Raw genomic sequence first — 27,068 nt, 5'->3', positions numbered from 1 at the left:
CAAACTTACTTTGGATGTTCTCAATTTTTTGTGTATCCCTTGTAGTGCAACACAACAGATTTGCTCTGGCTAATCAAATACTGCCGGGATCATGCAACAACTTTAAACAATATGAAAAAATAAAAACATAGGGTCGTGCATGCCTACCATTAAGTTAAATTTCAAAAATAAGTGTTTTCAATAAAATTTACCACAGAAGTACAGGTTAATTTATTCAGATAATTTTTTTTGAAATGTGAAACTTGAAGATTGAAGAAAAGATAAACAAAGATTTTGATAACGGAAATTGCATAAACAACAAATTAATAAAACTGAGTACAGTACCAGTGTACGATTGGATGGGTCATTCCTTATGATAAATTTTAAACCATATGTGTTGCTAACATATTTTACTTGGAAAATAAACAGATTTTTTATTGCAGTTGCATGTCCTTGGGTATGACACAAAAAACAGAGTTACTGTAATAGCTATTGGTTAATGTTATAAAAATATAAATTTTTTTTAGATAGAATAAAAAAAACATTTCCTTAGTACAGCACTAGTGTAAAATTCATTATAGAACACACAATATAATTTTTAAAACATATTCCACAAAAAATGTTTCTGCTTACAAAATTAACATAGTCAACACATACAACCACAATTGTTACGGTAACATTACAAACATCTTTAAACTCAAAAAGACTTTTTTCTTTAAATAAAAAGCTCCAGGGTCAAACAGATCTAAGTACTATGTTTGTTATTTCTGGATATGAACCAAGTCTTAGGGGAAATCCATAATAGACACTTCCCTGAGATACATATACATAACTGGATGCTCCATGCTGGTACAATCCACTCAAATATGGGTTGAGGAAATATGCAAGCCATATTATAGGGTACATTTGGCCTCCGTGGGTATGCCCTGTGTTGAAAATTCAAGCCTTAGTTGAGCAAACGCATTGTATCACAGATTACCAATAACTTCTGTCTTCTAATATTCGAATAAATGAATGACTTGCTTTATACTCGGGTCACCGGAAAAAGGTGAGTTTTTTATAACATGGGTGTTCATACACCTCGTGCCAGCTTATGAGTAACTATGTACGTAACTTGGTAGGTGGTTATTTTTTATTGACCACTGAGTTGAAGCAATTGCTGTTAAATGTCTGCCCAGGAACACATACGCTCACAATGGTGGCACAACGAGTGTTGAACCCATAACCAATGGTTATATGCAGTCGCGCTAACCAACTTTGCCATGGCCCCGGGCTACAGAAAGCTTAGGAATTAGAATGTCAATTTAAACCCACAATGTCTGACGCTCAGTTGTCCCATCCCTAACCCAGAAAAAAACAAGATTACTAAATGATTCTGATAGAAATATTTCTTTGGTGAGAATTGGCAAGGTTTTTTAATGTGTAAACTAGTTGTACCTGATAAAACCAGTTGAATTTTGTAATCAGAATCAAGCGCAAATTTTGCTGCTTTCGGTTGATGTGCCACAAGTATTGTAGAATGTTTCTCATCACAACCTTCGTATGCTTGTTTCAAGTTCATTCCATGTCCTGTATATCTGTTACAAGTATAAAGCTACTATGTGACTGTTTCATTCAAGAATTAACAAATTATTATCATTTTTTCCTTTTTAGCAATATCTGCTAAACATATGCCCAACTTGTTTTTGCTTTAAACAGCATGTTTAGTCGAACTTAGGAAAGTTTTTATCACCCATGTATCTCCAACACCATATATACCCTTAACGGAACACACCTCATGTTAAAAAGTCAAGTCATTGTTTCAAACTATTATATTTATATGTTTTGTTTTAGATCAGTGGTTCCTAAACTTTTCTAAAAATTTTGCCTGGTGGACCTTGTGCAATTATTTTAATATTTCGCGGCCCTATAAAAATTAAAGAATGATATGGGAAAAAAGCAAAAACAACACCAATGAAAAAAAGAGCAAAAACTATCAAATATGTAAGCTGTTTAATGGGATGGGTGCACTTGTTTTGCTGCAATTAACTCATCAATGTTTGGTTTAGTTTTGAATCACAATCATTGCTGTACATTGCGGACCCCTGAAACTGCTGCATGGACCCCAGTTTGGGAACGGCTGTTTTAGATAAATCAACACAACCTAACAGTGGTATGTTCAGATATGAGGTGTGTTCGGCGCCATGGTATAGTGGTTAGCACGCCTGTCTGTGACCCAGAGGTAATGGGTTCAAGGCTTGACGCTGCTACCATTGTGGGCGTATGTGTCCTTGGGCAAGACATTGAACAGCAATTGCTCCAACCCAGTGGTCGCTAATGGGTTGTCCAAATTATCAGCCATACATAAAAGAAAATGAAAAAATTTCCCAAAAAGTAATCACCCACAAAGTAACACACATGGTAACTCGTAAGATGGAACGAAGTGTTAAACCCATGTGATAACGACTGTCGTTTTCCGGCCACGCTAGGATAAAGTAAGTTACATTCATTCATTCATATTTTAACTTTGTCTATAATAATTGGTGCCGGAACACCTAAAATATCCTTGGTATTTAACCCAGGTTAAACCATCTGTTAAAGAAATTAATAATTTCAAACTGTTACGTATCATTTTCAAAATAATTTTTTACCAAAGTTTGTTTTAAATGGCAATTTTTGTATGTATTCAAATATTATTAATGAGTACACCATAATATAAGCTTTGGGGACCTAATTAAAATCCGGTGTATATTATTGTAATACAAAACAATGCAATGACTTTATGAATCACTGTTTTACAACCAAATCAAATGACCACCCATTTTTATATACTTCATGCCAGCTTATGAGTTATTAAATTTTAAGCCTTGTAACCCAAGCACTAATATACTGCAATATAGAAACCAAAAAAATACCCAATTTGATCAGCTTGTATATCGTCAACACCTGCCATACAAATCCACTGCTTATCATCAGATTTGTCATGAATTTTTACATTTGAATTATGCAGAATGTGGAAATCTAGGATCAAATTCGTATTATCAGTGAATAAATGAGGGCCATCTAGTTATTCTTTGGCAGAACCAACTTTGGAAATTATACCATGGTGTCTTATTTTATATACCCAACTTCTAAGTTGGCTCTGCCAAAAATATAACTAACATTAAAATGACCAAATATTTAACTTTAAGGGTGAGTGCTTAATTTATAAGTTTAATGCAGAATTTAGATTGGTGCAGTAGGTTTCAAAACAGCATTTGGCATGTCTGAAAATGGTTTCAAGACAGATTTTTGCTCACTTGTTATGAACAGGACAGATTTTGTAATGCTATTGTAGGCCAGACCTGAAATTAACTGCCGGATATCCATAATTACAACATGTTTTATTAAATTTTTAAGTTAAAAAAAAATAATTTAAAAAAAGAAAAAAGAAAAACTAAGTTAAGTGCTTATAATAACAAATAACAATTTATTAATATTATAATTTTTCTCACCAAAACTTTCCAACAGTTTAAACCAGTTTTCCACATCCCCAGTGTAATATTCATGGTTGCCTAAATCATATTATAACACTATTACAACTACAAAACAACCAACATAGCACATTTCGTTTCATGAAAATTGAATCCTTGACATAAAAAATTTAATGCATGGCAAAACTTCATTAAGAGCAAATGTAGGAAAATTTAAACTGAAATTACCAATGAAAAATCAAAATTTGTTTGTATTTAAAAAAAACTTAAAATTCAGAAAACAATTTGGTGGTAGCTTTAGACCAGTGGTTCTTTAGGTTAATTTTTTTGAATGTCCACCTGTCCTTAATTTTTTTTATAAGTTTATGGGTCCGTACGCTAAAAAGGTTGAGAACCACTGCTTTAGATCACATTTTAGCATTTTGGTTCATACACAAATTTTAATATTCGTTGGCATGCCTTTTATAAAAAAAAACAATATACAAACAGAATACAAACAAAAGACAGATAACAAACAAACCTGTAGAAAAGTATTTTCCATAAGGTGCAATGATTCTACTAAGAGGTTCAGCTGCTTCACCCATAGCATCAACAGTTGCGTCTGTGAGATCTCCTGCCATAACTAAAATATCTGCGAGGATAAATGTTGGTAAAGATAATGAGTTTAATGTCATTTAAAAGCCGCAGAAATAAACTAGACATTCCAAAACCTCCAAATTTCCAAAAGCAGGCAATAAATTTTACCCAATAAAAATTTTAGCTCATGAAGCCCAAACGCTGTCAAGTCACTTAATTTGCTTGCCTAAAAATTTACAGCACCATATTTACAATGCAATTACATTTATGTTTTACATTTTACAATCACTGCAAAGTTACATACTTGGTAATTCTAATCAGCATTTAAAAGTGAAAACTGCCTATAACAAGATTTTTTTACAATGCATGTATATTTGTATACATAATAATTATATATATATATGGTGAAATGCATCAAATTTTTTAAAGATTTAAATATAATTTAAATTTTGTTTATCTTTACAACTTTATAAAACCAAGACTTTGAATGTTTTTTTGACACCTGGTTTAAGTTGGTTGGTCATTGTGGCGATTCTCTCAACGCTTGAGCGACCAACCGTGGGACCGAGATGAATATCACTGATAAGAACAAGCTTTGTACCATCCATCGATTTTGGAAGATTTTCAATTGGGATCTCCACACTGTGGGTAAACTTGTTAGAAAAAAGTTCACTAATCTTATATATAAATATATATTATAAATTCAATTACTAAAATGGCTGAAGTCTAATATAAGATTAAATAAAACCAAAAGGCAAAAAAAGTATGTATATATACATATAATTTCTTTTTGAAAATTAAAATCAAATATATAAATTAGAATCACAATCTACTGCGCAAATATAGAAAGCAAGTTATGGTTACATACTTAACAATAATTGGTTCCATAATCGCTGTTTTAACAGCCACTATTGTGAAGCATATTGTAAACAGAGCAGAAATTAAAGACTGGTGTTTCTTCTTGAATACCACTCGACCTTTAAGGCGTTTTAACACAAAACCAACTGCTCCCATTGAGACCAAAAATGTAAATAAGATGATGTACATGCCAAAACAAGTCCATGAAGCCATCGCTATGTACGACGGTTCAATTCCCATGTAGACGTATCCACACATTGAAGAAAAGTGAGCCATTATGATAAATGATAACACAGCCGCTTTCCACGTGTATTTTACCAGTGCCGGCGTCTTGGGGCTCACCAAATTTTGAACTAGACGCCTCCAAAAATACTTGGATCCCGGGTAAAAAACGAGGTTCAAAACGATCATAAATTGGAATCGATAGATCTTATATTTCGTAGAAGAAGGCATAGCAATAAAGACTACTGTTTCAAACACAAGTAACGACAAACAGCCCACAGCAGCTGATGTTTTTAACCAAAACTTTGAGTAGCGAGAAGACTCCATTTTTCCGTTTAATATCCAAAAATACGTTTTGACGTTGGGAAATCCCCAAATAATACGCTCGAATGATTTCTACAAAACATAAAAATGCCGTTTTTTGTTTAAGCAACGCTTAGGTTTAAGTAAGTTTTCGTAGAATGTGTCAAAACATTGCATATTTCACTTTTACATTTTAAACATATAAATTTGCTCAAAATATTAAATTTAAAACGAGTAATGTACTTGTTTTCTTTTACTTTCAATTTAAAAACGCTGCAGTAAAATCTCAATTTAAAAACGTTTACTCTTCTCGCTGCGGGGGATTTTTTAGACATCAATATATATATGTATTTTTCCGATTTAAAGAAGATTAGTAAAATGACCACGTTACCAAAGAGCATTTGTAAATTGTATAATGTTGTCACACAAAGAATTCAACACAGGTAAAAAGTAGGTTCCGCTTAAAAACCATTCAACGAGTTCTCGTAGTTTTTTATACAGTTTATTAAATGTATCCCACCACACATAAAACTGTTAAATAAAGTGACTTCAAACAAGTTTGTTAAAATCCATTACAGTTTCTGTAATAGCAGTAAACAGTGTTTATTCTAACCAAATGCTAAAAAAATATAGTATTAGCTTTTAAATAAATTTCTACTTTTACAATACATTGCCCGTTTGTTGCTATTTATTCCAGGTCAGTCCATCTTGGTCAGGCTGTTGGAATAAAGAAACGAAAAATTCGAGTTGGTTCAAAAAACTTTATGGAAATCCCAATAAAAGGAACCGTAGAATATGTTTCTCGTCAACTCTCCGATCCATTTGTTAAAATGAGACATTTGGAAGGTTACAGGTTAAAACATGAATTAAGATGGACATTACGTATAGTGGGGTGGGGAAAGATGGGACACCTTTAGCACACTGTATCTAAATATCCTGATTGTGTTTTAAACAATTACTAACGGTCAATAGGAGACATGGGTATATAGTTTTATAATTTTTTGAAAGTTCTTTGTTTACTACTAAACGGGGCGAGAAAATAGAGGTAGAAGGTGTTCCATCTTCCCCCACCCTACTGTATATATATATATACATTATTTTTTCCCGATTCATTATGTTTTTTATTAATTTTTTTATTTTTAAGACTTCCAAAATATATTAATTTCAACATTCACATACAGTTTAAAATAGAAATACCATAGGCTGGTAGTTCCTGATAAGATATCGTGGAAGATGAATATTTATTTCATGCATGAATGCCTGTGCAAGCAATAAAAGTTGCCTGCAAAGACATACATTTGTAAATAATGTTAAAATATATAATATATCGTTAACATTTTAATATGGATTTTGTTGATTGTTAACATAATAAAATAAAATTAAAAAGCATGCAACGCAGGTGACGCAGTACCAATACATAAAACGACTTACCGTTGTTTTCCCCCTAATACCAAGTATGTAACATTTTTATCAAAAAATCATTTGAACCCAGGTGTCGAAGCGCTTACAAGTTGAAAGATATTGTTGAAAAACATGATTTGTTGAAACCTGGAATGAAAGTTGTTGATCTTGGAGCAGCGCCAGGATCTTGGTCACAAGTAGCAGCAGAGAGGGTTATAAACAAAGATGGTAATTTAGTAAAGCTTTTGGAGAAATATATTTTGCATACCTATAACTTTGACATGATTCGACTATAATTATATTAGCGCCACACAATTTCCATTTTCCAGAACAGCTTTAACTCTTAAAAGATGTACATTATGTCTAGCAAAAACAGTATATATAAATATATACTATAAGATCCTAATACTTAGCTCATAATACAACTGTGTTTTTACATTTATAATAATGTTTTAATTAATATTAATCTGTGATTTGATTTTTTGTTGCAGTAGTAACTTTTTTTTACATTAGTTCTGGTCTCATTAACATTACAGCCATCACTATTATGTCGCAGATGCCATTGTTACCATATAATACAATGTGCTTATGTGCTGTATTGTAAACGATGTCGAAATCACTCTTAGTCTAATAGAAAGTGTTTGTGTAAATTGTTTGATATATTTTACACCGGGGATACTGAACTATGAAATAAGCTACTCCTTATTCGCTTAAGTTATATCTACTTTGTATTGTTAAGTAGCTGTACTTCTCACTCAGATGATGGTTTGGTAATCGCCGTTGATTTACTTAAATTCCCCCCACTTGATGGCGTAACACAAATCACAGGAGATTTCACCAAAAAGGAAACACAGGATGAAATCAAAGCTTTGCTTGGAACGGTAAGTATCATCAAGTTGTTCAGTTTAATAATATTATAAGAAAAATGAGTGTGGCCATTTCAGATTGTGTATGAAATGGCCTTTTGTGTAACAAGGCCATTACAGTTTGTATAAGGTTATAGCATAGAGTGTATAGTTGCATAATAGTTGGAATCTTTGAATTGCCTACTTTGTAACCAAGTATTGGAAATCAGATTCAATAAACAATGCTGCGACAATTGGGGTTGTACGTCGTCAGGCAGGACATAGTAATTGTCCTCAATGCTCTGATTCAGAGTAACCAATAATAAATAGTTGATTTAATTTAGTACATACCAGTTAGTTATTATTACATTGAGCAATCCCCCACTTTTTATGGTTAAATTTGAAATAATGATGAGTAAGTCATAATGACAGACTGACAGTGATATAAAGTTTAAGAAGACAAGTTGAGTGAATGAATGTAACTTACTTTATCCCCATGTGGCTGGAAAATGACAGTGGTTATAACACCGGTGTTCTGTTTCATAGACCTCATGCCAACTTACAAGTTACCAATTATGTTACTTTGTGGGCGATTATTTTTCAGAATCTTTTTATGTTCCCCATAGTGAGGGTTGAGGATATTTAACTGCTCTTTAAAAGCTTTTAACCAATTCAATGAAACTAAGTTGTTAAATCTTACGACAGGAAGAAAACAGATTTGTGGACATTGTACTTTGTGATGCTGCTCCAAGTGCTTCTGGATTTAAAAATAAAGATCATTTAGCGATAGTTCAAATTATAGCAGCTGCAACTAACTTTACATTAAAGGTATAAACACCAAAGTGTATTTCTATTTATTCTGCTTTAACTTAATATTTACTATTAAACCACTCTGTAAGTTTGTAATGATATTGATACCTTCAGAAATATAAAATTAGATGGTCGCAAAATAAACGATGACATTTCATTTATTTTCGAATGGTAAGGTAATGTTAAACATTATAACATTTCATACACCTGACTAGTTACCATGTATATGTCCGTCACCACTCTGACCAAGAGATACGGCTACCGTTATGAGTTTGTGTCCATGGATACAACACCTAATGGCAATTACTCCAACTGAGTAGTCCCTTATCGGTTGTCTTAAGACTCTAAAAAGCCATGTATAACAAAAAATATGAAAATAAGTTAACCTCAAAAGTGACAACTGTCATTGCTGGACCACGAGACAAAAATAAGTTTCATTACATTTATTTGAATGTAACTTACTTTATCCTCGCGTGGCCGGAAAACGACAGTCGTTATCACACCTGTTTAACACCTCGTGTCAGCTTACGAGTTACCATGTATGTTACTTTGTGGGTAATTATTTTTTGGGGGATTTTTCCTTTTTTTATGTATGGCTGTTAATTTAGACAACCCATTAATGACCACTGGGTTGGAGCAATTGCCGTTAAGTGTCTTGCACAAGGACACATACGCCCACAATGGTAGCAGCGACGAACCTTGAACCCATTACCTCTGGGTTAGAGGCAGGCACGCTAACCACGGCGCCGGATATTTATTCATGTTCAACTCGTTAGATGTGTTTCACTGTTTTACATTATAGCCAAAGCAATTGCTATAAGTAATATCTTTTGCCAGGAACACATGCAAACAATTTTAATTTTTTCAGATGCTTGCCAATCATGGGAATTTTCTTTTCAAGATTCTGGACGGAACTGAAACAATGAAAATTAAAAAGTTTCTGTCATTACATTTTATGAGTGTTGCATCTTTGAAACCAAAAGCAAGTCGCTCAGAATCTGCTGAACATTTTATTCTTTGTAAAAATTACAATAGGCAGGAAAATAAATCGTAAAATTTTTATTTTTTTTGAAACACCTATTTATTGCAACAATTTTGAATTCCAACATTAAAATGTCATAATAAAGCAATTAAATTATTGTTCTGTAAAGTTTGCACTGATTGGTATGCCTAAACTAATGTTTCTTAACCCTGTATTACAACCTTAAAGTGGGTTACCACTTGACTTGGTCAGGTTGGCTAATATAATGGTTCACCAACTGCAAAAATCCCATTTAAGTAAAGTTTTATGTAGGCCTAAAGGAACTTGTAAAATTCAGTTTGGAAATTGGATCACAAAGTTTTGGCATTAAATTATGTCTAAATACTGGTTTCCCTCTAAAAAGGCTCAGAAGCAATAGTTTCAAAAATAGTGATAAAATGAAACTTATTAAACGGAATATGTTTTAAATAGTACATAATACTACTTTTAAAATAATTGCACTTACAAAATAAAATCGAACATAATAAAATCAAATTCTGCCCCAACATATGTTTTAATGTAGTAAAATTCAAGTCATTGCATTTGCAACTTAGGTTAAAAGGTTTTCGCAGTTTTTGTGAATTTATGTTGTGAAAACTCTTTTTGCATGGGATTCAGGTTTTGTGTGAAGTTTTAAGGTGATCAAAAATTTATTACTTAAAATATGTTAGCTATTATTTTTAAACTAGTAGAAATATATGCAAAGACCAAATATCTACTATTTATTTTTCGTCTTTTTAACTTTGTTTGAATCATTAACAAAACCTTCTTGTACCAAAACGCTCCTTGTAACATTATTAATATGTTTAAATCTATCTGGTCCAAGTTGAATTCCACCATACCACCTACTAACTACTACAAGCACATTTCTAACATTAAGAATCTGCATCAAATGAAGCATTCGCCCTCCAGCTGCTGTTTCACCATCATCATTACAGTCTTGAATAAAAACCGACTTTTCGTCATCAAAAATACGGTAAGCAGAAATATTATGAGTGGCATGTTCTATTTTACGGTTTTTTAAAAGTTTAGAAATTACTAATTTCACATCGTTCACGCTGTGCACTTCAGCAAGATGACCCTGAAATGTACTTTTGCGATCTGTGAGTGCCTCCCCATGCTTTATTACAGGAACAATATCACTTTGAGTAACACATGCCTTATCCTCGCATGGTGGTGTATCACTAGTTCCTTGAGCAGCACAAATTTCCAGAAAAAAATCTCTCACTACTTCGATCCATAGAAATAGTATACACTCTCCGACATTCTCATTGTAGATGTGTTTAAGCTTGAGTTCCAATTCCCGTATTTCGGAGTCTTTAGCGTATTTTGCTGTTATAGTAAACTCTGGGGCATTTTCTGACGGGTAGTTAGGTGGAAGCATCAAACGAAAAACAAGTTTTTGGTTCGATTCTGTAACACTGAACGAAAATACTCTTGAATATTCATCGATAACCCGCCAATCCTCACCGTAGATCGCTGAAATAGCTTCTATTTCTTCAGCTTGACGTGTAACATTATCCATTTTCAATAATTGTTAACATTTTAGAAACTCATTCTGTATTCCATCAAAATTCCCCTACAATGAGAAAAATTATTTGTTGCACATGTTCTATGTTGCCTATAAGAGCAAGGGATCACTGGAAAGTATATACTTCCTGGTTGTAAGACAATTTCCAATAAGCTATGTAGTGCACTTGCATCAGCACATTTTCTCGTTGCTTTCACCTGTTTTGCCATATAATATTTATAGTTTTTAACTTTAATTCGTAATTAGCCTGTGAACTTTGCTTTGCTGGCCGGTCGGAACGTAATTTAACAGGTAATGCCATTCTGGATTATGGACTCTGCCATAAAGATAAACAATGCTAAATGCAAACTAATTTCTTTGCCCAATAACGCCCGGTATAAATGGACTAGGCAGAACGAATAGGCTATATAACACGACACGGACTTAATTTTTGCAGCCAGAGGTATCTATAATCTTATTAAATTCGTACTAAGGACAGTGTTTATATTCTATATGTGTTCATGAAACGTTTACCAATTTTATAATTACGAATTGTACCTTAACCACAAAATGTCTTATATTTCAAAATTAAAAATATAGTGGGCATGGCCTACTATCTTTAGTAGGCCATGAGTGGGGTGGGGAAGATGGGACACCTTTATAGTATATATTATCCAAACATCCTTATCGTGTTTTGAACAATTTAGAACGGTCTATGAGAGTTATTTGGGTCCTATGTTTTTCTTGTTCTTGGTATTTGTCTATGCAGGAACGTATTTCAGAGACTCACATAATATTTTTCACAACACCGGATCATATGTCATGCCACACTGACTACTATGGTATAACGTAAACAAATGTCATGAATCATATTCTATAATTAATTTATTACAAAATTACTCGATACATTTCAATTTAAACATTACTGTGTAATTTTAACTTCAGCTTCTGTAATTAAAAGGATTTTTCACAGAGCTGCATGTAGCTTCGTTGACTTTGGTGATTGCTGATCCCCTAAAATTATAAAACTTAATATTTTTTTGTTGCTTTTCATCTACACTTGATTTGTGAAACGGGAAAATAATGGATAGAATCGTCAAGTTTGAAATATGAAACATTAGGTTCTCAAACTTAAGGTCTGTATCACTTGATTTTAAATTAGTGCTAATAAAACCACTATGGTTTAAAAATCTTTATTAAAGCAGTATTTTTTGAACTATGAGAAACCTTGTATATAACTGCCTGTAAACGCAAACAAAAATTGTCTACAATAAATGTAAAATGACAGACTTTACTTACAAATGACATGCAGCAACTCGCATACCGCATTCATTAGCATACCACACTAAATTTGAACCGTCTGAACCACATACTGGCTTGATGTGTCTTGGACAAGGTCTAAAATTGAACATATACTTGTTTATAAACAAGTAACGGAGTTACTTTAATATCATAAGGCATAGGTATAAAAATACAGCAGTTACGTAAAGGCTATATTTGTTTTAAAAAAAAAAAAATTATTTAACATGTTTTACTCTTTTTCAAAATAATACAAGATTTGAGCTGGCAACATTCTGTCCTTGATAGATTGTCCATATTTAAATTCAAATGTTAAGACGCTTAGAAAATACCAACTCACATGAAACATTTTGGCAGTGCATCCACTGACGAAGCAGCAAGAAGTACAACTAAAACTAACGCGAATGTAACTTTCATCTTTTAGTTCTGAAGCAGTGTAACCTTCGGCAAATTGATTTGAGGTTTATATAGCGAGTGCTATCTGTAAACAGGCATTGAAATTTGAGATACTGCCTTTGTATGAATCAACGCTGTGCTTGTCGCTCGATGTGAGCAAACAAAAACCGTGATGCGTCACAAAAGTCCACAATGACGCATTGCTGATAACAACATCTGCCCCTGCTAGTCAATGTGTTGTATTGCGTTCTTTTTGTGCTGAAGTGGCAAAATCAAAATAAATGTTGCAACTTAGCAAACAGTTAAATAATATTTACTGAGCCAACGACCGATGCCCCTCGGCAGGTCGAAACTTTAATTGATTTTACGCAGTTCACAAATCGTACAACAGTATCCTGTAAAGTGTAAATAGGTATGGAGAATGGACCATAAATTTTTAAACAAACACGAAACATGACCTACGCAATACATTAAGATATATAAAACACAAGTACAGTATTTATTTAAGTACTATCAGAAAAGCAAGTACAAGTTCCACAGCAGTGCACAAACATATCCATTACCTGGGCGCATTTTATCGTAGGCCTTACTGTATTCCATGCACACCTCAAAACTATTCAATATCGCGTGATATATAGTTGCGTTAAAAGGTTTACCAAATGTGACAGACAATTTATTTCTATCAATGCAAGTCAGCACCCTAGATCATCGCTTCTCTAGTCGCTGTAAATGGATTAAGTCAACACAGGGCTTTTCACTGTTTAAAATTCCCGCGCCTGTATTTGTGGGGCGCTAACTAGGTGAGAAGATCATGTAAGAACAAACTGCGAAATTCTATCTCACGTTGGGGTATATAACTCAACAACTGCTGCAAAAATGTTATTTTAAGGTCTGTAAGTAAGCGAAAGCTTACTCATTAAGCATCCAAGCGTATAGTAGGTGGTCTCTTGCATCCTCAGCGACAGTTCGGGACACGTTAGTCATTAAATAATGCAAAAAATAACTTTGTATAAAGTGCATGTTGGATATTATAGTTTGTATACTAATTGAGGTAGTACACTCGTTGCACGTTTTGAAAAGCTAAATAGTACGTCGCTCTCGGAACTGTCAGAGTAAATTAGACTAAAACTGATGCGTTTGGGGTTGAACCGGTTCATGGCGCATGAGTTATTCTATTTGATGCATATTAGAGGAGAGGAAACCAAGTGTCGGCGAAAGCCCACAACGATATCAAATTCTCACCGCGTCTAAATACTTTTGGACGAAAAGTAGGAAAGTCTCAATAAAAAAGTTTCGCGCTTTCAAAAAATGGCCAATAAACGACCAGCAACTGTTGCAGCTGCAATGGTGCAACTTTGAGCAGAACTAGTGACAATATTGAAGTTCCTGTTGGGAAGTTATGATCTAGTTTAAATTATGTTATTACATGATTCTTATCATGATTAACATGACATGTAAATTAGTGAGTTTAGTTGTAAACATGACCTTATTTCGCAGAACATATGTTCAATTATAGTTAGCAGCTATTTGCAGAAACATGGCTGCTACTAGGTCCTTGATATTATTTGCCTTAATTGGAAGTGCATTGGGCCAACGAACAAGTATGAGTAAGTATAATATATATGTATGTATATAGTACTGTGGGGTAAGATGGGACATCTTTGGCACATAATATCTCGGGTTTTATACAATCAACGGCGGTATAAGTCGCGAGGATACGGTTTGATAATTTCCTAAATGTTCTTTCTTTAATACCAAGTGGGACGATTTTTTTAATTGCGCGCATACAAATTTTATTTTAAAGCATATTTAAAAATTCAATATTCCACTTTAATGCGATATTTTATAAACATATTGGTTTTACGGGATTCTATTCTACACTTGTATGTACTGAATTACACTAACGGGATTTATTTAAATTTGTTTACAGGATATTCGGATTGGTTCGCTGTCCGGCCTCGTACAATGTTGATGGCAAGGACTGTATTCAAGCTCACTGGCGCCAATAGCGACCAATGCGCAATGGAATGTCTATCCATGAGAGGACGCTGTTTGTCGTTTGATTACCACAGACAGACGCGTTCGTGTTTTGGTCGAGCAAATGGAGATGAAGTTTTAAGATCAAACAGTGACCCAAGCATTCGTGGGAACGACAACTATGACTTTTACGTTACATCATTGGGTAGGAAAACATGTTCAAATTTTAACGTAAAAATACTAAAGTTTGTATTAGCAGATAAGCAAGTAAACGTATTTAACAAATTTAGGTAACTCCTATTATGTTAAACATTTCAAATTGAAGTAAAATTGTTGTTTCAGAGCGAGTCCACGCAGCTGTACGCAACTATCAAGTGAGCCGCGACCGTGATCGAGAGCGCCCACCGCCGGCACGGCGTCCAGAACCACCCAGACGACAAAGAGTAAACCGGCCACCAACCGGGGATGTTTCAAGGTTCGGAAAATCGGTTTGTTTTAAAATAAACCTAACTTTCTGAAACAAAACTTTAAACTGCTAAAAATTTTAACACTATTAAATATTATTGATTTTTTTGCGATATTGTGAAGAAAATTAAAGTAAACAAATTCATTCCCAGACCAGCGCAGCCAAGAGAAGACTACCGTTATAGACCAAGACGACCGACTACAACAACGGTTATGCCGAGAACAACAACAAGAGCTACAACAACAACAAGAAGAGCAACAACAACAAGAAGACCAACAACAACAGGAGCAACAACAACAAGAGCAACAACAACAACAACGGAACCACACACGACAACAAGAAGACAACGTAGACCGACAAGACCACAAACCGTACGCTATTATCCACGCACAAAGCCAACAAGATACCCAAATTCAAGAACAAGAATACCTACAACACAAAGAACTACAACTGAAAGATACACTACTAGATCGCAATATAGAACACGTGGACCAACAACCGAAACATATTTTTCAACAAGATCGGCACCAACATTTTGGGCAACGACACGAAGACAAAGAAGGACAACAACTCGGTCTAGAACTTTACCATATTACCCTCGCACCAGAGCACGTACAACAGACCAACCAAGGACAGAACGTATTATCTACACGCGACCAACGACAAAAAGAAGCCCAACAACAGAGCCACAAGTTTCTACAAGAAAACGAGAGCGTTCGACGTTCCCAACAACGACAAGATACACCACACCTAGAAAAGGTAAGCAACAGTATAAGCCTTATAACAGTTTCAGTTTAATTTTAAAACATCATTTCTTAAAGTATAGACTTCTTTGTACTACAGTCAAAAAGTTTACGTAAATGACGATTTAAATGGTTCAGACAATGCGTCGAAACAAAACGTATATAACTGTACTTAACAAAAAAGTTTTTTTTTCTATCAGCTTGTGAAGAAAGCGTTGGAATCGAAGCTGGAGTGATTCCAGATTCAGCATTTTCGTCAAGTTCAAATTATCCCTCATATACACCAGAGAAGGCGCGCTTGAATAATGGATATGGTTGGAGGGCAAAAACGAATGATTTGAACCAATATTTGGAGGTTTGGACAAAATTATAATTAAGAACATGTCAGTTGAGGTTCTGTGAACAACATACACCAAGCACAGCACGGTCTATTGTTGAGCATTATACGTATATATATATATACATATATATTGAGTACTGTTGGTGAAGATCGGACACCTTTAGCACATAATATCCAAATGTTTCAAGTGTCTATGGTAGTCGTGAGAATACGGTTTTACAATTCTTTGAATGTCTTTTGTTTACTACCAAATGGGACGAGAAAATAGAATACAAAGGTGTCTCACCTCCCCCCCACTCCACTATATATAGGCGTAAACCACTTCATTTATATAATGCGTCCTCATAGACCGAAATTGCCTAAGTTTAAATAGCGTATCGCTTTATATACATAATTAACTTATTGCGAAGATTGATCTTGGAGATGACGTAACAATCACAAGTATTGCGACACAAGGTTATTCTTACTTTTTCTCATCGAGTTACGTCACGAAGTACAAGGTGGAATACCAAAACAGTCGTACAAGAGGTTTCGTTGCTTACCAAGAAATAACAGGAGTTGACAAGGTATTGTGACTGGTTTGTAACTTTGCTTTGCTGTATGCTTGGACAAGCTTATACTGGTGCCAGTAGTAAGCATTAACATGTTTTAACCAATTCTCCAATGAAAACAATTGGTTTGTGTATACTGTATTAGTATATAGTGTATAACCATCAGACAAATGGTGTATCGTGTATGACTGTTTGGTCGTCACACCAACGATACATTTTTGGTGTGGTTATATCCCATATAGTGTTAATTTGGTATTTATATATTTAAAAAAATAGTTGCCTGTTAGTCACATGACTACGCGAACAGTCGTAGGCACGTTACAATATACAAAGAATATAGTAGGTTGGGAAGACAGATCACTTTTAGCATATCCAAATATCCTAATCATCTTTTACAAAAATAAGAACTGCCTATAGGAGTCGTGAGCATACAGTTTTATAACTCTTTGATTTTTCTTTGTTTACTACCACATGGGACGAGAAAACAAAATGAAAAGTTCCTCCACCCTTCTCTATAACAAGAAATTTCTATTTTAGATATTCAACGGCAACAACGGTGGTTCCAAAATTGTAACTAACCATTTCCAGCGACCAATCACAGCTAGAATAATTCGAATCAGACCAACTAAATGGTACAGCAACATTAGTCTCAAGGTGGAATTGTATCACCCATGTTCTGAATCTTTCGTAGGTTAAAAACATTGCGATTGAGAAAATGCTTTGGTTTCATATACCCGCGGTTTTAAATATTTCAGTATTTTTAACAGCTAGGCTGCCAATTGTACTTTTACCTACCGCAAAACCAATATAGACAAAATGGATAATCCAATTATTGTACATTTGTTAAACACAAGATCGCTATTCGAAAATAAACGAAATTCGAAATTTGCACAAATTATATATTTTACAAAAAGAGACTTTAAAAGTGGGATAAATTTAAGGGCATTACGATGTAACATCGAAAATAGCTATTTTACACGACAAGGTGTACAAGAATACAGAATAGAATATCATCCTTTATTGTGGTATATGTACAGACGCAATAAATATAAAATGATTTCTATTGTTATGTATAGCTGTAAAAGCTCACCCCCAGGCGATATTTGTATTATGATACAACTACACGGGTTTTACTGCCAAGAGAGAAGCAGAAGGTAAATGGCGATTTCTTGTACAAGTTAGTCGTTATGCGTGTTTATATTAGTTAGTAACTGCGTATTTATATGTTTGTTGTTGTTTGCATAAAACATTAACATTGGTTCAGTACAGTGTTTATAGCATGAATGATATAAAAGACAAAAAGATATAGACGAATGGTGGAAATCAAGTATTGGTACCTATATATGAAGGGGTTGGTATTCTGTATTCTGTTGTAAAAGGTTTATTAGCCTTCTAATACGCTGGTCTAAATTCCTTTCGCGAATTGGTTTGTTTAAACCTTTCTGGCAGTATGTATTTGGCATTTTAACAGACGTAAAACTACTACAATTGTAGAAAATAGTTTTAAATATCTATACGCAACTGTTGTAAAAAAATGTATGTTTTGAACATCTGGGAGAAGATGGGACGCTTTAGCACATAATATCCAACTATCCTAATCGTGTTTTAAACAATTAACAACGGACTATAGAAGTCGTGAGGTTAGGAGTTTAATAATTCTTTGAATATTTTTTGTTTACCATCAAATGGGACGAGAACATAGAACAAAAAGGTGTCCCATCTTTCCCACCCTACTATACAACAACTGCGTTTCAATTATAAAAAGCCTGTCTAACACCTATAAATCTCTTCGACTACGATAATAAAGATCATACAGGATGTACCTACTGTTAATTGGTACTTTATTGCTACCTGTTGTATCTTCCTGTCCGCTTGGTTGTAGCTGTATTGAGAAAAGGTTTCTGGCAATTTGCGATGCGGCCGATTTTGAAAGCGTTCCTGTTGGATTGCCGTCTGATATAACGGTAAGTTCATTTTGCACTTCTATGTGGTGCAATGTGCCAATATATTATACAAGCGTATATACATCAGAATTATATGCGTTTAATGTTCTGCCTTAATTACTCAGCAGTGCTCCTTATATGTGCCATTATCAGTGCGTCTAAGTACTACCGACAAGCCATTAAAAACGGGGTGTGTACATTGGCAGCCAAACACAAATTACTAAAAAGTGTCGTTTCTAAAGCTGAACAATTGGTAACGAACCGGCAAGTTGTCGCGAGATTGTATAAAGAATAAATATTTTATTTTTTAAAAAACGTGTTTTAAGAAAAAAACGTGTTTTAAGAAAATTAACAACGCTATATAGAAGTGGCGAAGACACAGATTTATAATTCTTGTTATTTGCTCACTAATTTGTTCACTAAAAAATAAAATAAAACATGTCCCATTTTACCCCAACATACTAGTTCCATTTCCAAAAATTATACGCATGCAAAATACGAAGAAACCTACTTCTATTTTAAATACGAGGCTCTTGCGATGCAAATTGAAAAAAAGCATTATCGTTTTGGAAACTAAACCAACATTTAATATATTATCTTATTGTACAGTATACCACAAATACAACATAAAAATCAATGTTCGTTGGTTGGATACCCCAAATAACACGCTTACCAATGTTCAACACAGGAGTTATCCCTCAGCAAGAATCGAATAAAATTACTCAGCGACAACTCTATTCCTGCTAACTTGGGTCTCATCAAGCTTGACTTATCAGAAAATCAGATTTTTGACATCTCAACGCTTGCCTTCGGTGCTCGAAACTCGGCCCTACAGCAAGCACTCACTACTCTAACACTGCATTCAAACCAAATAACTCTTGTTCCCACCGAAGCGCTACAAAATCTGCGCTTTCTTCAAGACCTTTCGCTTGGCGGGAATTCTATAAAGTGGATGCGAGCAAAGTCGTTTACTGGATTGACACGCCTGAATAACCTCGATTTGTCCAGTAATGGTTTGGATCAGTTAGCAGCAGATGCTTTCAAAGTAAGAGTACATTTTTTTAAGTTATCGGTCATATTCATAATAGGGTGGGGGAAGATGGGACACCTTCAGCACAGAATATCCTAATATCCTAATCGTGTTTTAAACAATTAACAACGGTCTAAGGGAGTCGTGAGTATGCGATTTTATAATTCTTTGAACTTTCTTTGTTGGCTCCCAGATGTGACGAGAAAAATGATAAAGTGTCCCTTCTTCCCCCACCCTACTATACAATAAGAGTCATTGATAATATTTTTTACAAATTTGCATGGATGATTAAGCGGGTAAGATGTATATTTACACAGTGTGCAATATAAGACATAAGTAATCTTCCGCCTTTGCAGACTAAATATAATAATAGTGAAATTTACATAATATGGTGCATTTCGTCTGAGTTTAACAGTGTTAAAGTATATATAGCCTTATTAAAAGAAATCGACATCACTTTTCCAACGGATATTTTATATTATTTTTATGATATATACCAGCACAGATATGCTAATTTTTAATCGCCTTTGTTTTCTTTACATGTATCTTTCGCAGCTAAATTGTATTAATTATTATGCTTTTCAGGGTTTAGATAATTTACAATCGCTAAATTTGTCGGAAAATTCACTGAAAATCCTTTCACCGGGAATGCTTCGTCATCTTACATCACTATCCACGGTAATAAAAACGTGAATCATCAAAAAGTTTTAGCGCTCGGCCTTTTACACTGTTTAAAACGAGATAATCATTGAAAACTAGTAAAAATCGAACATCACATGTAACAGCATAAGAGCATAAAAAAATAACCCTCAATGAGTAATAGTTCTTGAAAATTGCCCATGTAACAATGTAAACGCGTACATAAATGTATGGCATTGCCTAAGTCCTATTTAATACTATTCTGTTTGAATTTCCCGCTTTCCTAATGTATTTACCAAGGTCATAAAACACACAAAAAAGGATAGTAGGGTGGGGAAAATAGGACACCTTTTTGTTCTGTTTTTTTCTCGTCTAATTTGGTAGTAAACAAGGAACATTCAAAGCAATATAAAACCATATCCCCACGACTCCCATGGACTGTTGCTAATTGGTTAAACCAAGATCAGAATATTTGGATATTATGTACTAAAGGTGCCCCGTCTTCCCCACCCTACATATATATATATTGTTCCCTTCTTATACATTTATAACACGTACCTCATTTTAGCTGGACTTGTCAAGAAACTCAATACGAATGATATCTCCTGGATCACTCAGTCACTTTACTCGCCTTGATGAGTTGTTTTTAACTGCAAATCGCATTTCTGCGTTGGATCCGGGAATATTTACCACGATATCTCACAATTTAAAGTTGCTTGACCTTACACGAAATGAGGTCACGTCGTTAAAACATGGAGTGTTCCGGGTAACTGATCTTTCTGTGCTACTTTGGTTTTTATTATTACATCCTTTTGGCTTTAATAAAGAGCCCCCTAGGTTGCAAGTACTCCTGCAGTTTAAAAAACAAATATGTTGATGGTAACATTTTGTATATGGTTCTCGTACATTTTTGTAGTAAACAAAGAACATTTAAAGAATTATAAAACCTTGTCCTCGCGACTTTCATAGACCGTTGTTAAATGTCTAAAACACGATCAGGATATTTATATATTTTGTGCTAAAGGTGTCCCATCTTCCCCCACCCCACTACATATAGGAAGCTTTACATTAAATAATGCTTTATATTTACCCTTACCAATTTCAGGGTTGCAATCAACTTATAACGTTGAAACTGGGCCATAATATGATGAGTTACATTTCTGAAGAGAATGAATATCCTTTTCAAGGCCTGTACAAGTTGCGTGTCCTTAGACTCGATTCTAACCGATTAATATCCTTGCCCGCAACGTCAAAAGCTTGGAATGATTTGAAAAACTTGCAAGAGCTTTACCTTTCTGGAAACTTGCTTCAAATATTGCCGGAATTTGAACCTATTACTATGCTTCCCGGCTTACAAAAACTCGATATCAGTGCAAACTTGCTGTCTACTTTAAAAACGGGCTCATTTCGGTGCTTTCCCAATTTGGAGAATTTGGACGTTTCGAACAACGTTATTTCGGAGGTGGGTACTGGAACTTTTGGGAGGAATAAAATTTTAAAAGTGGTCAACATGGTACGAAACCGATTGAAAACACCAAACATAACGTGGTTTACAAGACCAAGCTCAGCTGAGTTCCCTGCGACAAGCTGTGTGTTCCACCTAGCGACCAATCCGTGGACATGCGACTGCCAAGCAGTGGCGTTCGCGGCTTCAGTTTTGGATTTAAAAGAAAATGTAAAAATAAATATGAACGAAATGACATGCCATGAACCAAGCCCACTCAGAGGACGAAACTTTACCTGGCTTGCCACAGAAGCAAAAATGGATTGTAAGGAAAAATACAACTTTACATTTTTAACTATTTTGTTGTTCGTTGTTATAGTTTTCTTTTGTGGGGCTGCATTATTACGTTATTACGCATGCAAAACCAAAGAAGGGTTTCAAAAGCCGATTTCCAAATATTTATAAAATATATCTCCTATGCAGAACCGAATAGTTAAATAATTTATTTTTGTATAAGAAGCAAAAAATGTCCGTTATTTGAAGATGTTTATTTAATCACTGTTGTTTTCTGTGAATCAATTCCTTTCCATGTAAACACAAAATGCGTTTTGTGCTGTGACAACAAAACACGTTATTACTAGGGATATTAAAAAACTTTGTACTCAAGTAAGAATTAAATAAGTGTGCAATTTTCGATCTTGCGTTACATATATATAAAATTACAAATTTATCGTGTTTGAGTTTGCTTACAAGAGTGCTATTTTCGACAACATGCAAATTTTTATTCAAAATAATTTGTACCAATTATATTAAATTAATTTTTCTTTATTAAAGAGTGACAGTACGTGACATAAGTGCTTTGTGTACTAATCGAGAATTGTATGGCCCCAATAAAGGTTTTTTACTGCATTCAATTTAAAGTGATACTGTTTAGAAAGAAGATATCCAACAAAAACATTTTTAGTTTAATGGTACAAATAAGTGACCAAGGGGCTCTTAAATACATTTGTTTAAGTGCGTAAAGCTAGTACGGTAAATGCTTACTACAACTAAATTACTTCACAACAAAAATAAACGAAACAATTGTAAAATATAACTTAGTGCATGAGAAATGAAACTTTGAAAAATGATAAAATGGACACACGCAAGGCACTATAACTACAAACATTTCATAAACTTCAAAGCATACTAACTCTTTGTTTAATTGGTAAAACTAAACTTTTTTATGAAAAAAGCATTGTAGATATGTTGAAAATACGAACGGTAAACTGTGCAATAGAGAAACGGGTGAAATTTCTTGCAATCTGTCTTCTAATGTGTCGCAAATAACTTGAGGCAAAACTTTAAAATGTGAAAGACCGTGACGTCACTGCGCAGTTTCAATAGAGTTCGCATGGTTTGCCTGTTATAAATAAACAGATAATGATGTTTAAGTTTGTATACATTACTAAGTAATAATTAACATAACTAATCGACTTGTATTTCGTAATGGAATTTAAGAGTTGAACTGTGTTGTTGTTTCGAACGGAACTTAATGCCTTTCACTACACGTGGTTTTATGTGGCCATGATAAATTCCGCGTTCTCCGCTTAGCGGGCCTGTTAAATTAACGATCTGTTTTCGAAGTAAGTTCCCATATAACAACAACTTCAATAGTGCTGTACTGTAATAACAAACTCTTAAAACAGACAGAAAACAGGTAATTGGTTTGGTACCTGTGTGTACAACAAAACTGGACAAACAAAATGGCCCTTACAAATGAATTATTCTGTAATTTATCCCAAATCAAAGCTCTTTGACACGATTTTACACCTATACGTAATTTTCAAACGGCGGCCATGAGTACTGGCTTTGAATATAAACAACATAATTCATTGCCTTTTGTTACACACAGTACAATACAGCTATATAACACTCGTACGTGACTACAGTTTTGTATAATTGCTAAAACGTATAAGCGACGTCGTAGAGTATCACAGTATCTAGCAATTAAAGTAATTTCCATTAATTACTTTGCAAACAAAAGAAACTTTTGTATGTAATTGGTGGAATTTTCGCTTTAAAAAGCAACATGACCTTTGTAAAAATTTACTTAAAGTGGTTCAATTATAACCTGTATGTCTACATCGCAAAAAGTTTCGTATAAATTATTGAACGAGAAAAATTCTCATGAAACATGATCGTCAATGGCGACCAGTATAGGAAATGACGTATTTTTATGAATTCCACTACTGACTAAATATAATTCGGGAGTTTCCGTGTTGGTCTATACATAGCACTTAAAATACCAAACGTCAAACAGTTTAACCTCTGATAAAATACGCAGACTATTAGCAGACATAGAAAACACACTTTTCAATGACTTTGAAACTTTTGTTATCGTGCGTGTGTTTTTGGTTTTACTAAATGTTAACGTTGTAGTGTCAGAATATAATGCCAAAAATGTATACGTATACTTCTATGAACCCATTGTAAATGCTAATTTCCATTTAAAACTAAATTATGCATTAGGGTTTCACGTGACAAGAGAAAGAACCCTTGTTTTCACTTCGACGAGTAAATTGGTTGCCTTATTTTAGAAAAGTGAAAAATTAATTATTTAAACGAGACGCCGCCATTTTATCTTCACATGTCGATGTAGTTGCTACGTATGCTATAGTTATGAAATATAAATAGACCTTGTGATTTGTGAACAATGGGCTACAGTTCAATATACAGTCAGGGGTCTTACTCGTTTAGAATACATGCAAATCAGTTCTCAAGCACGCACTTTACGTAAATACCCGCTAGGAGTATATGCAGATCTAATGACACTGTTCTAACACGGCTGGGTTTCAGCCGCAAGCCAAACAAAAATTGGTAAAATTACGGAAAGATGCGATATACTTTAAACACCGATTGCAAAGAGGTTATTTCATTGATATCTTAATTTATAGTTTTAAACCTTAACAATCTTGAATGTCAATTACTTTTAAAGGGACATTTACGTTATATACTTTAGGTTAAAATTATTACTTACCGACGCTACGTTGCTTGGCCAGCGTTGTACGAAACTATATTTCCGGAAATAGAAGAAACGATTCCGGTTTCAGAATTGTCTGGTTCATATCCGTGATTTTGGAACGCGTACTGGTTGTTGCTGTTATTAGAGTTTTCCTCTATCACAATATCCGCATTCACTGCAGGCAAATCACGTTGCGATGATTGTGTCGAAACATCCGACATTATTACGTCATCGCTGGAATTCATTGCACCTGGTAAGTCGCGCTCAAATGCAAGATTCGACAAACCAATTGTTTTTCCTGCGGAAAGCGCCGCTATTTCGACGTTTGTAGCTTCCACAATGTTATCAGAATTTTCCCAATTATCTTTCTTCTTTTCAAGAGCAGGTATCGTCAACATATACCATAAAAATAGGAACAAGATACCAAAGAAAATAGAAGTTCCACCAATATACCCGATTAAATCAGATTTTGCAAAACCGCCAACAATACCAGCAATCATCATTGGTACGCCCACTAACATAAACACCACGCCAACAATGAATATTAATATACATTGCTTTAGGTCGGGTTTTTGCTTAGTTAGAGAGCAACACGACGCCATTTGCAAAAGTTTATTCAAATTTTGGAGTCATAACTATACCTTCCAACACCTGCAATAAAATAAAATTTAAAATGAAAACAAACTTTTAAAACTTGATTTACTACTTGGGCGGCTTTACTACACGACTTGCTGAACACGAAAAAATGTGCGCTGTGACGTTGCAATGCGTATTTCTACATCTCTTACGCGTTAATACTGCAATGTACACTTTATGTACAGTTAATGACGTATTCAAAGTGTATGTGATACACACATTTTTTTAATGTAACTTTTTGAATGTAACTTACTTCACACATGCGCACCTTTGACGGTGGCTCTTACTGCTGGAGCCATTAAATATTTGTCTGTCATTTAAGTCCACTAGCTTCAAATACCCCTGATGCTTCACAGCTTTTTTGTTTACAACAACAAACTATACGATGACAATATGACACAAGCAAATGTTACGTCATTGGTTCCGTTCTACTCATAAGAATTCATTTCACAATGTGGATACGTGTTGAGCTGTTATGACGTATAACAATACGCCATGCCTGGTTATTTTCACACGTTTATAACATTTTCTATTAGGAACGAAATAGTTTACACTTTACAGGATATTTAACTGTTAATTTAACCACGTATAACGTATTGAACTCCTGACTTTGGTCTGCAGTGTCCTATACTCTTATCCAACTTTGTGCTAAATATACCTGGGTTTTTATTCCTAAACTATGTACAGCAGGCATTCGCATTCATATACCAGACTGCTGTCTTTTTACGCCAGCGTTTGCATGTATAATTCAGCAGCCGTCAAGTACAAGGTATCTCGGGCTAGAAAATTAAGAGGTTGTGAAATATATTTACGTATTTATTCCACTATGTTATACATCAGAATTTTATAAACAGGATAGTGAAGTACATTGATTAGCATACAAAGTACAAACCTGTTTCACTTTGAATACTCATTATTAAAAAAATAAACAAACCATCTGAATATCCATTAATATAAAAAATAATCAACTGAATAGTTATATGACTATGTTCATTATTCACACGATATTTTATATCCGGTTTTGTAACTGAGCTAACGTGTTTCTCTATTCAGCTTCCCTTTTGTAACTGTACTATATAGGCTACAAAAACGTATGTAGTATCCTGTTAATACGTATGGTACAAAACACAAAGTATTTACTCAACCGTTGCCTAAACATAGGGTATGTCGACACCTTATATACCTGATATAAAACAGTTTGTGGCCTCGCCTTTATTTGAGGCACACCGACAACAAAAGCATGGAACGCTCGACTGATTTTACCTGTACCTTGCTTGTACTGAACCAGGATGTAAGACTATAAACTCTCTTCAAGGCGGTTTTGGCCAAGATAGCTCCGGTTTCAGATTAACTGGCTGTCAAATTTGATTTCTGTATTTTGGAATATCGCATTTCATTCAATTGTCTCGACTGTCACTATGTCACAATAATATAGTACAACGTAAAAGCAATTCAGCCGCAGGCAACATACATTGAGTTACAACGCCAGTTCTAAACTAAACCGGTGCTTTTCCAGTTGATGAAAAAACACTGAGACAAAATCTTTGTCCGTACAACCAACCTTTTTAACGTTGTCTGATGTTCAATGGCGGATAACAAACGTATTTATTCAGTTACTGGTTA

The 27,068-nt window shown here is 34.3% G+C and overlaps 7 protein-coding genes across 9 annotated transcripts; 3 read left to right on the top strand and 4 right to left on the bottom strand.

Moving 5' to 3' along the window:
* Positions 1–195: 195 nt before the first annotated feature.
* On the bottom strand, positions 196–5,487 carry LOC149728225 (transmembrane protein with metallophosphoesterase domain-like). The gene is made up of 7 exons (XM_089888552.1): positions 4,876–5,487; positions 4,510–4,649; positions 3,952–4,062; positions 3,453–3,512; positions 2,874–2,979; positions 1,417–1,556; positions 196–905 (listed from the first exon to the last, which is right to left on the bottom strand). Exons 1-7 carry the CDS (start codon positions 5,412–5,414, stop codon positions 715–717), a joined length of 1,287 nt encoding a protein of 428 aa, XP_089744678.1. The 5' UTR covers positions 5,415–5,487; the 3' UTR covers positions 196–714.
* Positions 5,488–5,658: 171 nt separating this feature from the next.
* On the top strand, positions 5,659–9,596 carry LOC149728224 (uncharacterized). 2 transcript variants are annotated; one of them, XM_089888564.1, is made up of 6 exons: positions 5,659–5,833; positions 6,088–6,243; positions 6,883–7,019; positions 7,554–7,672; positions 8,342–8,464; positions 9,315–9,596. In XM_089888564.1, the coding sequence occupies exons 1-6, from the start codon at positions 5,736–5,738 to the stop codon at positions 9,498–9,500; spliced, it is 819 nt and encodes a 272-aa protein (XP_089744690.1). In that variant the 5' UTR covers positions 5,659–5,735; the 3' UTR covers positions 9,501–9,596. The 2 variants fall into 2 exon arrangements, with proteins under 2 accessions (XP_089744690.1, XP_089744689.1); XM_089888563.1 differs by having other exon boundaries at positions 7,551–7,672.
* A 366-nt stretch (positions 9,597–9,962) lies between these two features.
* On the bottom strand, positions 9,963–11,698 carry LOC149728223 (protein IMPACT-B-like). Its single transcript, XM_089888565.1, has one exon. It carries the CDS (start codon positions 10,990–10,992, stop codon positions 10,186–10,188), a length of 807 nt encoding a protein of 268 aa, XP_089744691.1. The 5' UTR covers positions 10,993–11,698; the 3' UTR covers positions 9,963–10,185.
* Positions 11,699–11,844: 146 nt separating this feature from the next.
* LOC149728221 (uncharacterized) lies at positions 11,845–19,535 on the bottom strand. Of its 2 annotated transcripts, XM_089888569.1 has the most exons (4): positions 19,366–19,535; positions 12,617–12,757; positions 12,277–12,375; positions 11,845–11,991 (listed from the first exon to the last, which is right to left on the bottom strand). In XM_089888569.1, the coding sequence occupies exons 2-4, from the start codon at positions 12,691–12,693 to the stop codon at positions 11,919–11,921; spliced, it is 249 nt and encodes an 82-aa protein (XP_089744695.1). In that variant the 5' UTR covers positions 12,694–12,757; positions 19,366–19,535; the 3' UTR covers positions 11,845–11,918. The 2 variants fall into 2 exon arrangements, with proteins under 2 accessions (XP_089744695.1, XP_089744694.1); XM_089888568.1 differs by lacking the exon at positions 19,366–19,535 and having other exon boundaries at positions 12,617–12,871.
* LOC149728222 (uncharacterized) lies at positions 14,126–17,644 on the top strand. Its single transcript, XM_089888549.1, has 7 exons — positions 14,126–14,279; positions 14,603–14,854; positions 14,992–15,124; positions 15,267–15,874; positions 16,059–16,213; positions 16,609–16,764; positions 17,287–17,644. The coding sequence occupies exons 1-7, from the start codon at positions 14,210–14,212 to the stop codon at positions 17,443–17,445; spliced, it is 1,533 nt and encodes a 510-aa protein (XP_089744675.1). The 5' UTR covers positions 14,126–14,209; the 3' UTR covers positions 17,446–17,644.
* Positions 15,511–25,487, bottom strand: LOC149728219 (uncharacterized). The gene is made up of 3 exons (XM_089888567.1): positions 24,825–25,487; positions 19,366–23,207; positions 15,511–18,702 (listed from the first exon to the last, which is right to left on the bottom strand). Exon 1 carries the CDS (start codon positions 25,409–25,411, stop codon positions 24,830–24,832), a length of 582 nt encoding a protein of 193 aa, XP_089744693.1. The 5' UTR covers positions 25,412–25,487; the 3' UTR covers positions 15,511–18,702; positions 19,366–23,207; positions 24,825–24,829.
* On the top strand, positions 18,528–22,862 carry LOC149728220 (uncharacterized). The gene is made up of 5 exons (XM_089888548.1): positions 18,528–18,713; positions 19,381–19,737; positions 20,308–20,400; positions 20,930–21,127; positions 21,467–22,862. The coding sequence occupies exons 1-5, from the start codon at positions 18,567–18,569 to the stop codon at positions 22,268–22,270; spliced, it is 1,599 nt and encodes a 532-aa protein (XP_089744674.1). The 5' UTR covers positions 18,528–18,566; the 3' UTR covers positions 22,271–22,862.
* Positions 25,488–27,068: the final 1,581 nt, after the last annotated feature.

This window comes from Ciona robusta, chromosome 11 (assembly GCF_009617815.1).
Source record: "Ciona robusta chromosome 11, ASM961781v2".
In the NCBI taxonomy this organism is placed as follows: domain Eukaryota; kingdom Metazoa; phylum Chordata; class Ascidiacea; order Phlebobranchia; family Cionidae; genus Ciona; species Ciona robusta.
The sequence above is the reverse complement of the archived record's forward strand: the minus strand, read 5'-3'. Positions and strand labels throughout refer to the sequence as shown.

What these genes read in the sequence shown, in the direction of transcription:
- LOC149728223 (XM_089888565.1), bottom strand. Translation starts at nt 10,992, where the DNA reads ATGGATAATGTTACACGTCAAGCTGAAGAAATAGAAGCTATTTCAGCG.
- LOC149728219 (XM_089888567.1), bottom strand. Translation starts at nt 25,411, where the DNA reads ATGGCGTCGTGTTGCTCTCTAACTAAGCAAAAACCCGACCTAAAGCAA.
- LOC149728222 (XM_089888549.1), top strand. Translation starts at nt 14,210, where the DNA reads ATGGCTGCTACTAGGTCCTTGATATTATTTGCCTTAATTGGAAGTGCA. An exon ending in GGGCCAACGAACAAGTATGA is followed by an intron (nt 14,280 to 14,602) that starts GTAAGTATAATA and finishes ATTTGTTTACAG; the next exon opens with GATATTCGGATTGGTTCGCT. An exon ending in AAATAACAGGAGTTGACAAG is followed by an intron (nt 16,765 to 17,286) that starts GTATTGTGACTG and finishes TTTCTATTTTAG; the next exon opens with ATATTCAACGGCAACAACGG.
- LOC149728224 (XM_089888563.1), top strand. Translation starts at nt 5,736, where the DNA reads ATGTATTTTTCCGATTTAAAGAAGATTAGTAAAATGACCACGTTACCA. An exon ending in AGACATTTGGAAGGTTACAG is followed by an intron (nt 6,244 to 6,882) that starts GTTAAAACATGA and finishes ATTTGAACCCAG; the next exon opens with GTGTCGAAGCGCTTACAAGT. An exon ending in GAGGGTTATAAACAAAGATG is followed by an intron (nt 7,020 to 7,550) that starts GTAATTTAGTAA and finishes CTTCTCACTCAG; the next exon opens with ATGATGGTTTGGTAATCGCC.
- LOC149728221 (XM_089888569.1), bottom strand. Translation starts at nt 12,693, where the DNA reads ATGAAAGTTACATTCGCGTTAGTTTTAGTTGTACTTCTTGCTGCTTCG. An exon ending in GCACTGCCAAAATGTTTCAT is followed by an intron (nt 12,376 to 12,616) that starts GTGAGTTGGTAT and finishes GTTCAATTTTAG; the next exon opens with ACCTTGTCCAAGACACATCA. An exon ending in CGAGTTGCTGCATGTCATTT is followed by an intron (nt 11,992 to 12,276) that starts GTAAGTAAAGTC and finishes TTATAATTTTAG; the next exon opens with GGGATCAGCAATCACCAAAG.
- LOC149728225 (XM_089888552.1), bottom strand. Translation starts at nt 5,414, where the DNA reads ATGGAGTCTTCTCGCTACTCAAAGTTTTGGTTAAAAACATCAGCTGCT. An exon ending in TAAACTGTTGGAAAGTTTTG is followed by an intron (nt 2,980 to 3,452) that starts GTGAGAAAAATT and finishes ATTTGATCCTAG; the next exon opens with ATTTCCACATTCTGCATAAT. An exon ending in AATTCAACTGGTTTTATCAG is followed by an intron (nt 906 to 1,416) that starts GTACAACTAGTT and finishes TTTTCAACACAG; the next exon opens with GGCATACCCACGGAGGCCAA.
- LOC149728220 (XM_089888548.1), top strand. Translation starts at nt 18,567, where the DNA reads ATGTACCTACTGTTAATTGGTACTTTATTGCTACCTGTTGTATCTTCC. An exon ending in TAGCAGCAGATGCTTTCAAA is followed by an intron (nt 19,738 to 20,307) that starts GTAAGAGTACAT and finishes TATGCTTTTCAG; the next exon opens with GGTTTAGATAATTTACAATC. An exon ending in ATCTTACATCACTATCCACG is followed by an intron (nt 20,401 to 20,929) that starts GTAATAAAAACG and finishes ACCTCATTTTAG; the next exon opens with CTGGACTTGTCAAGAAACTC.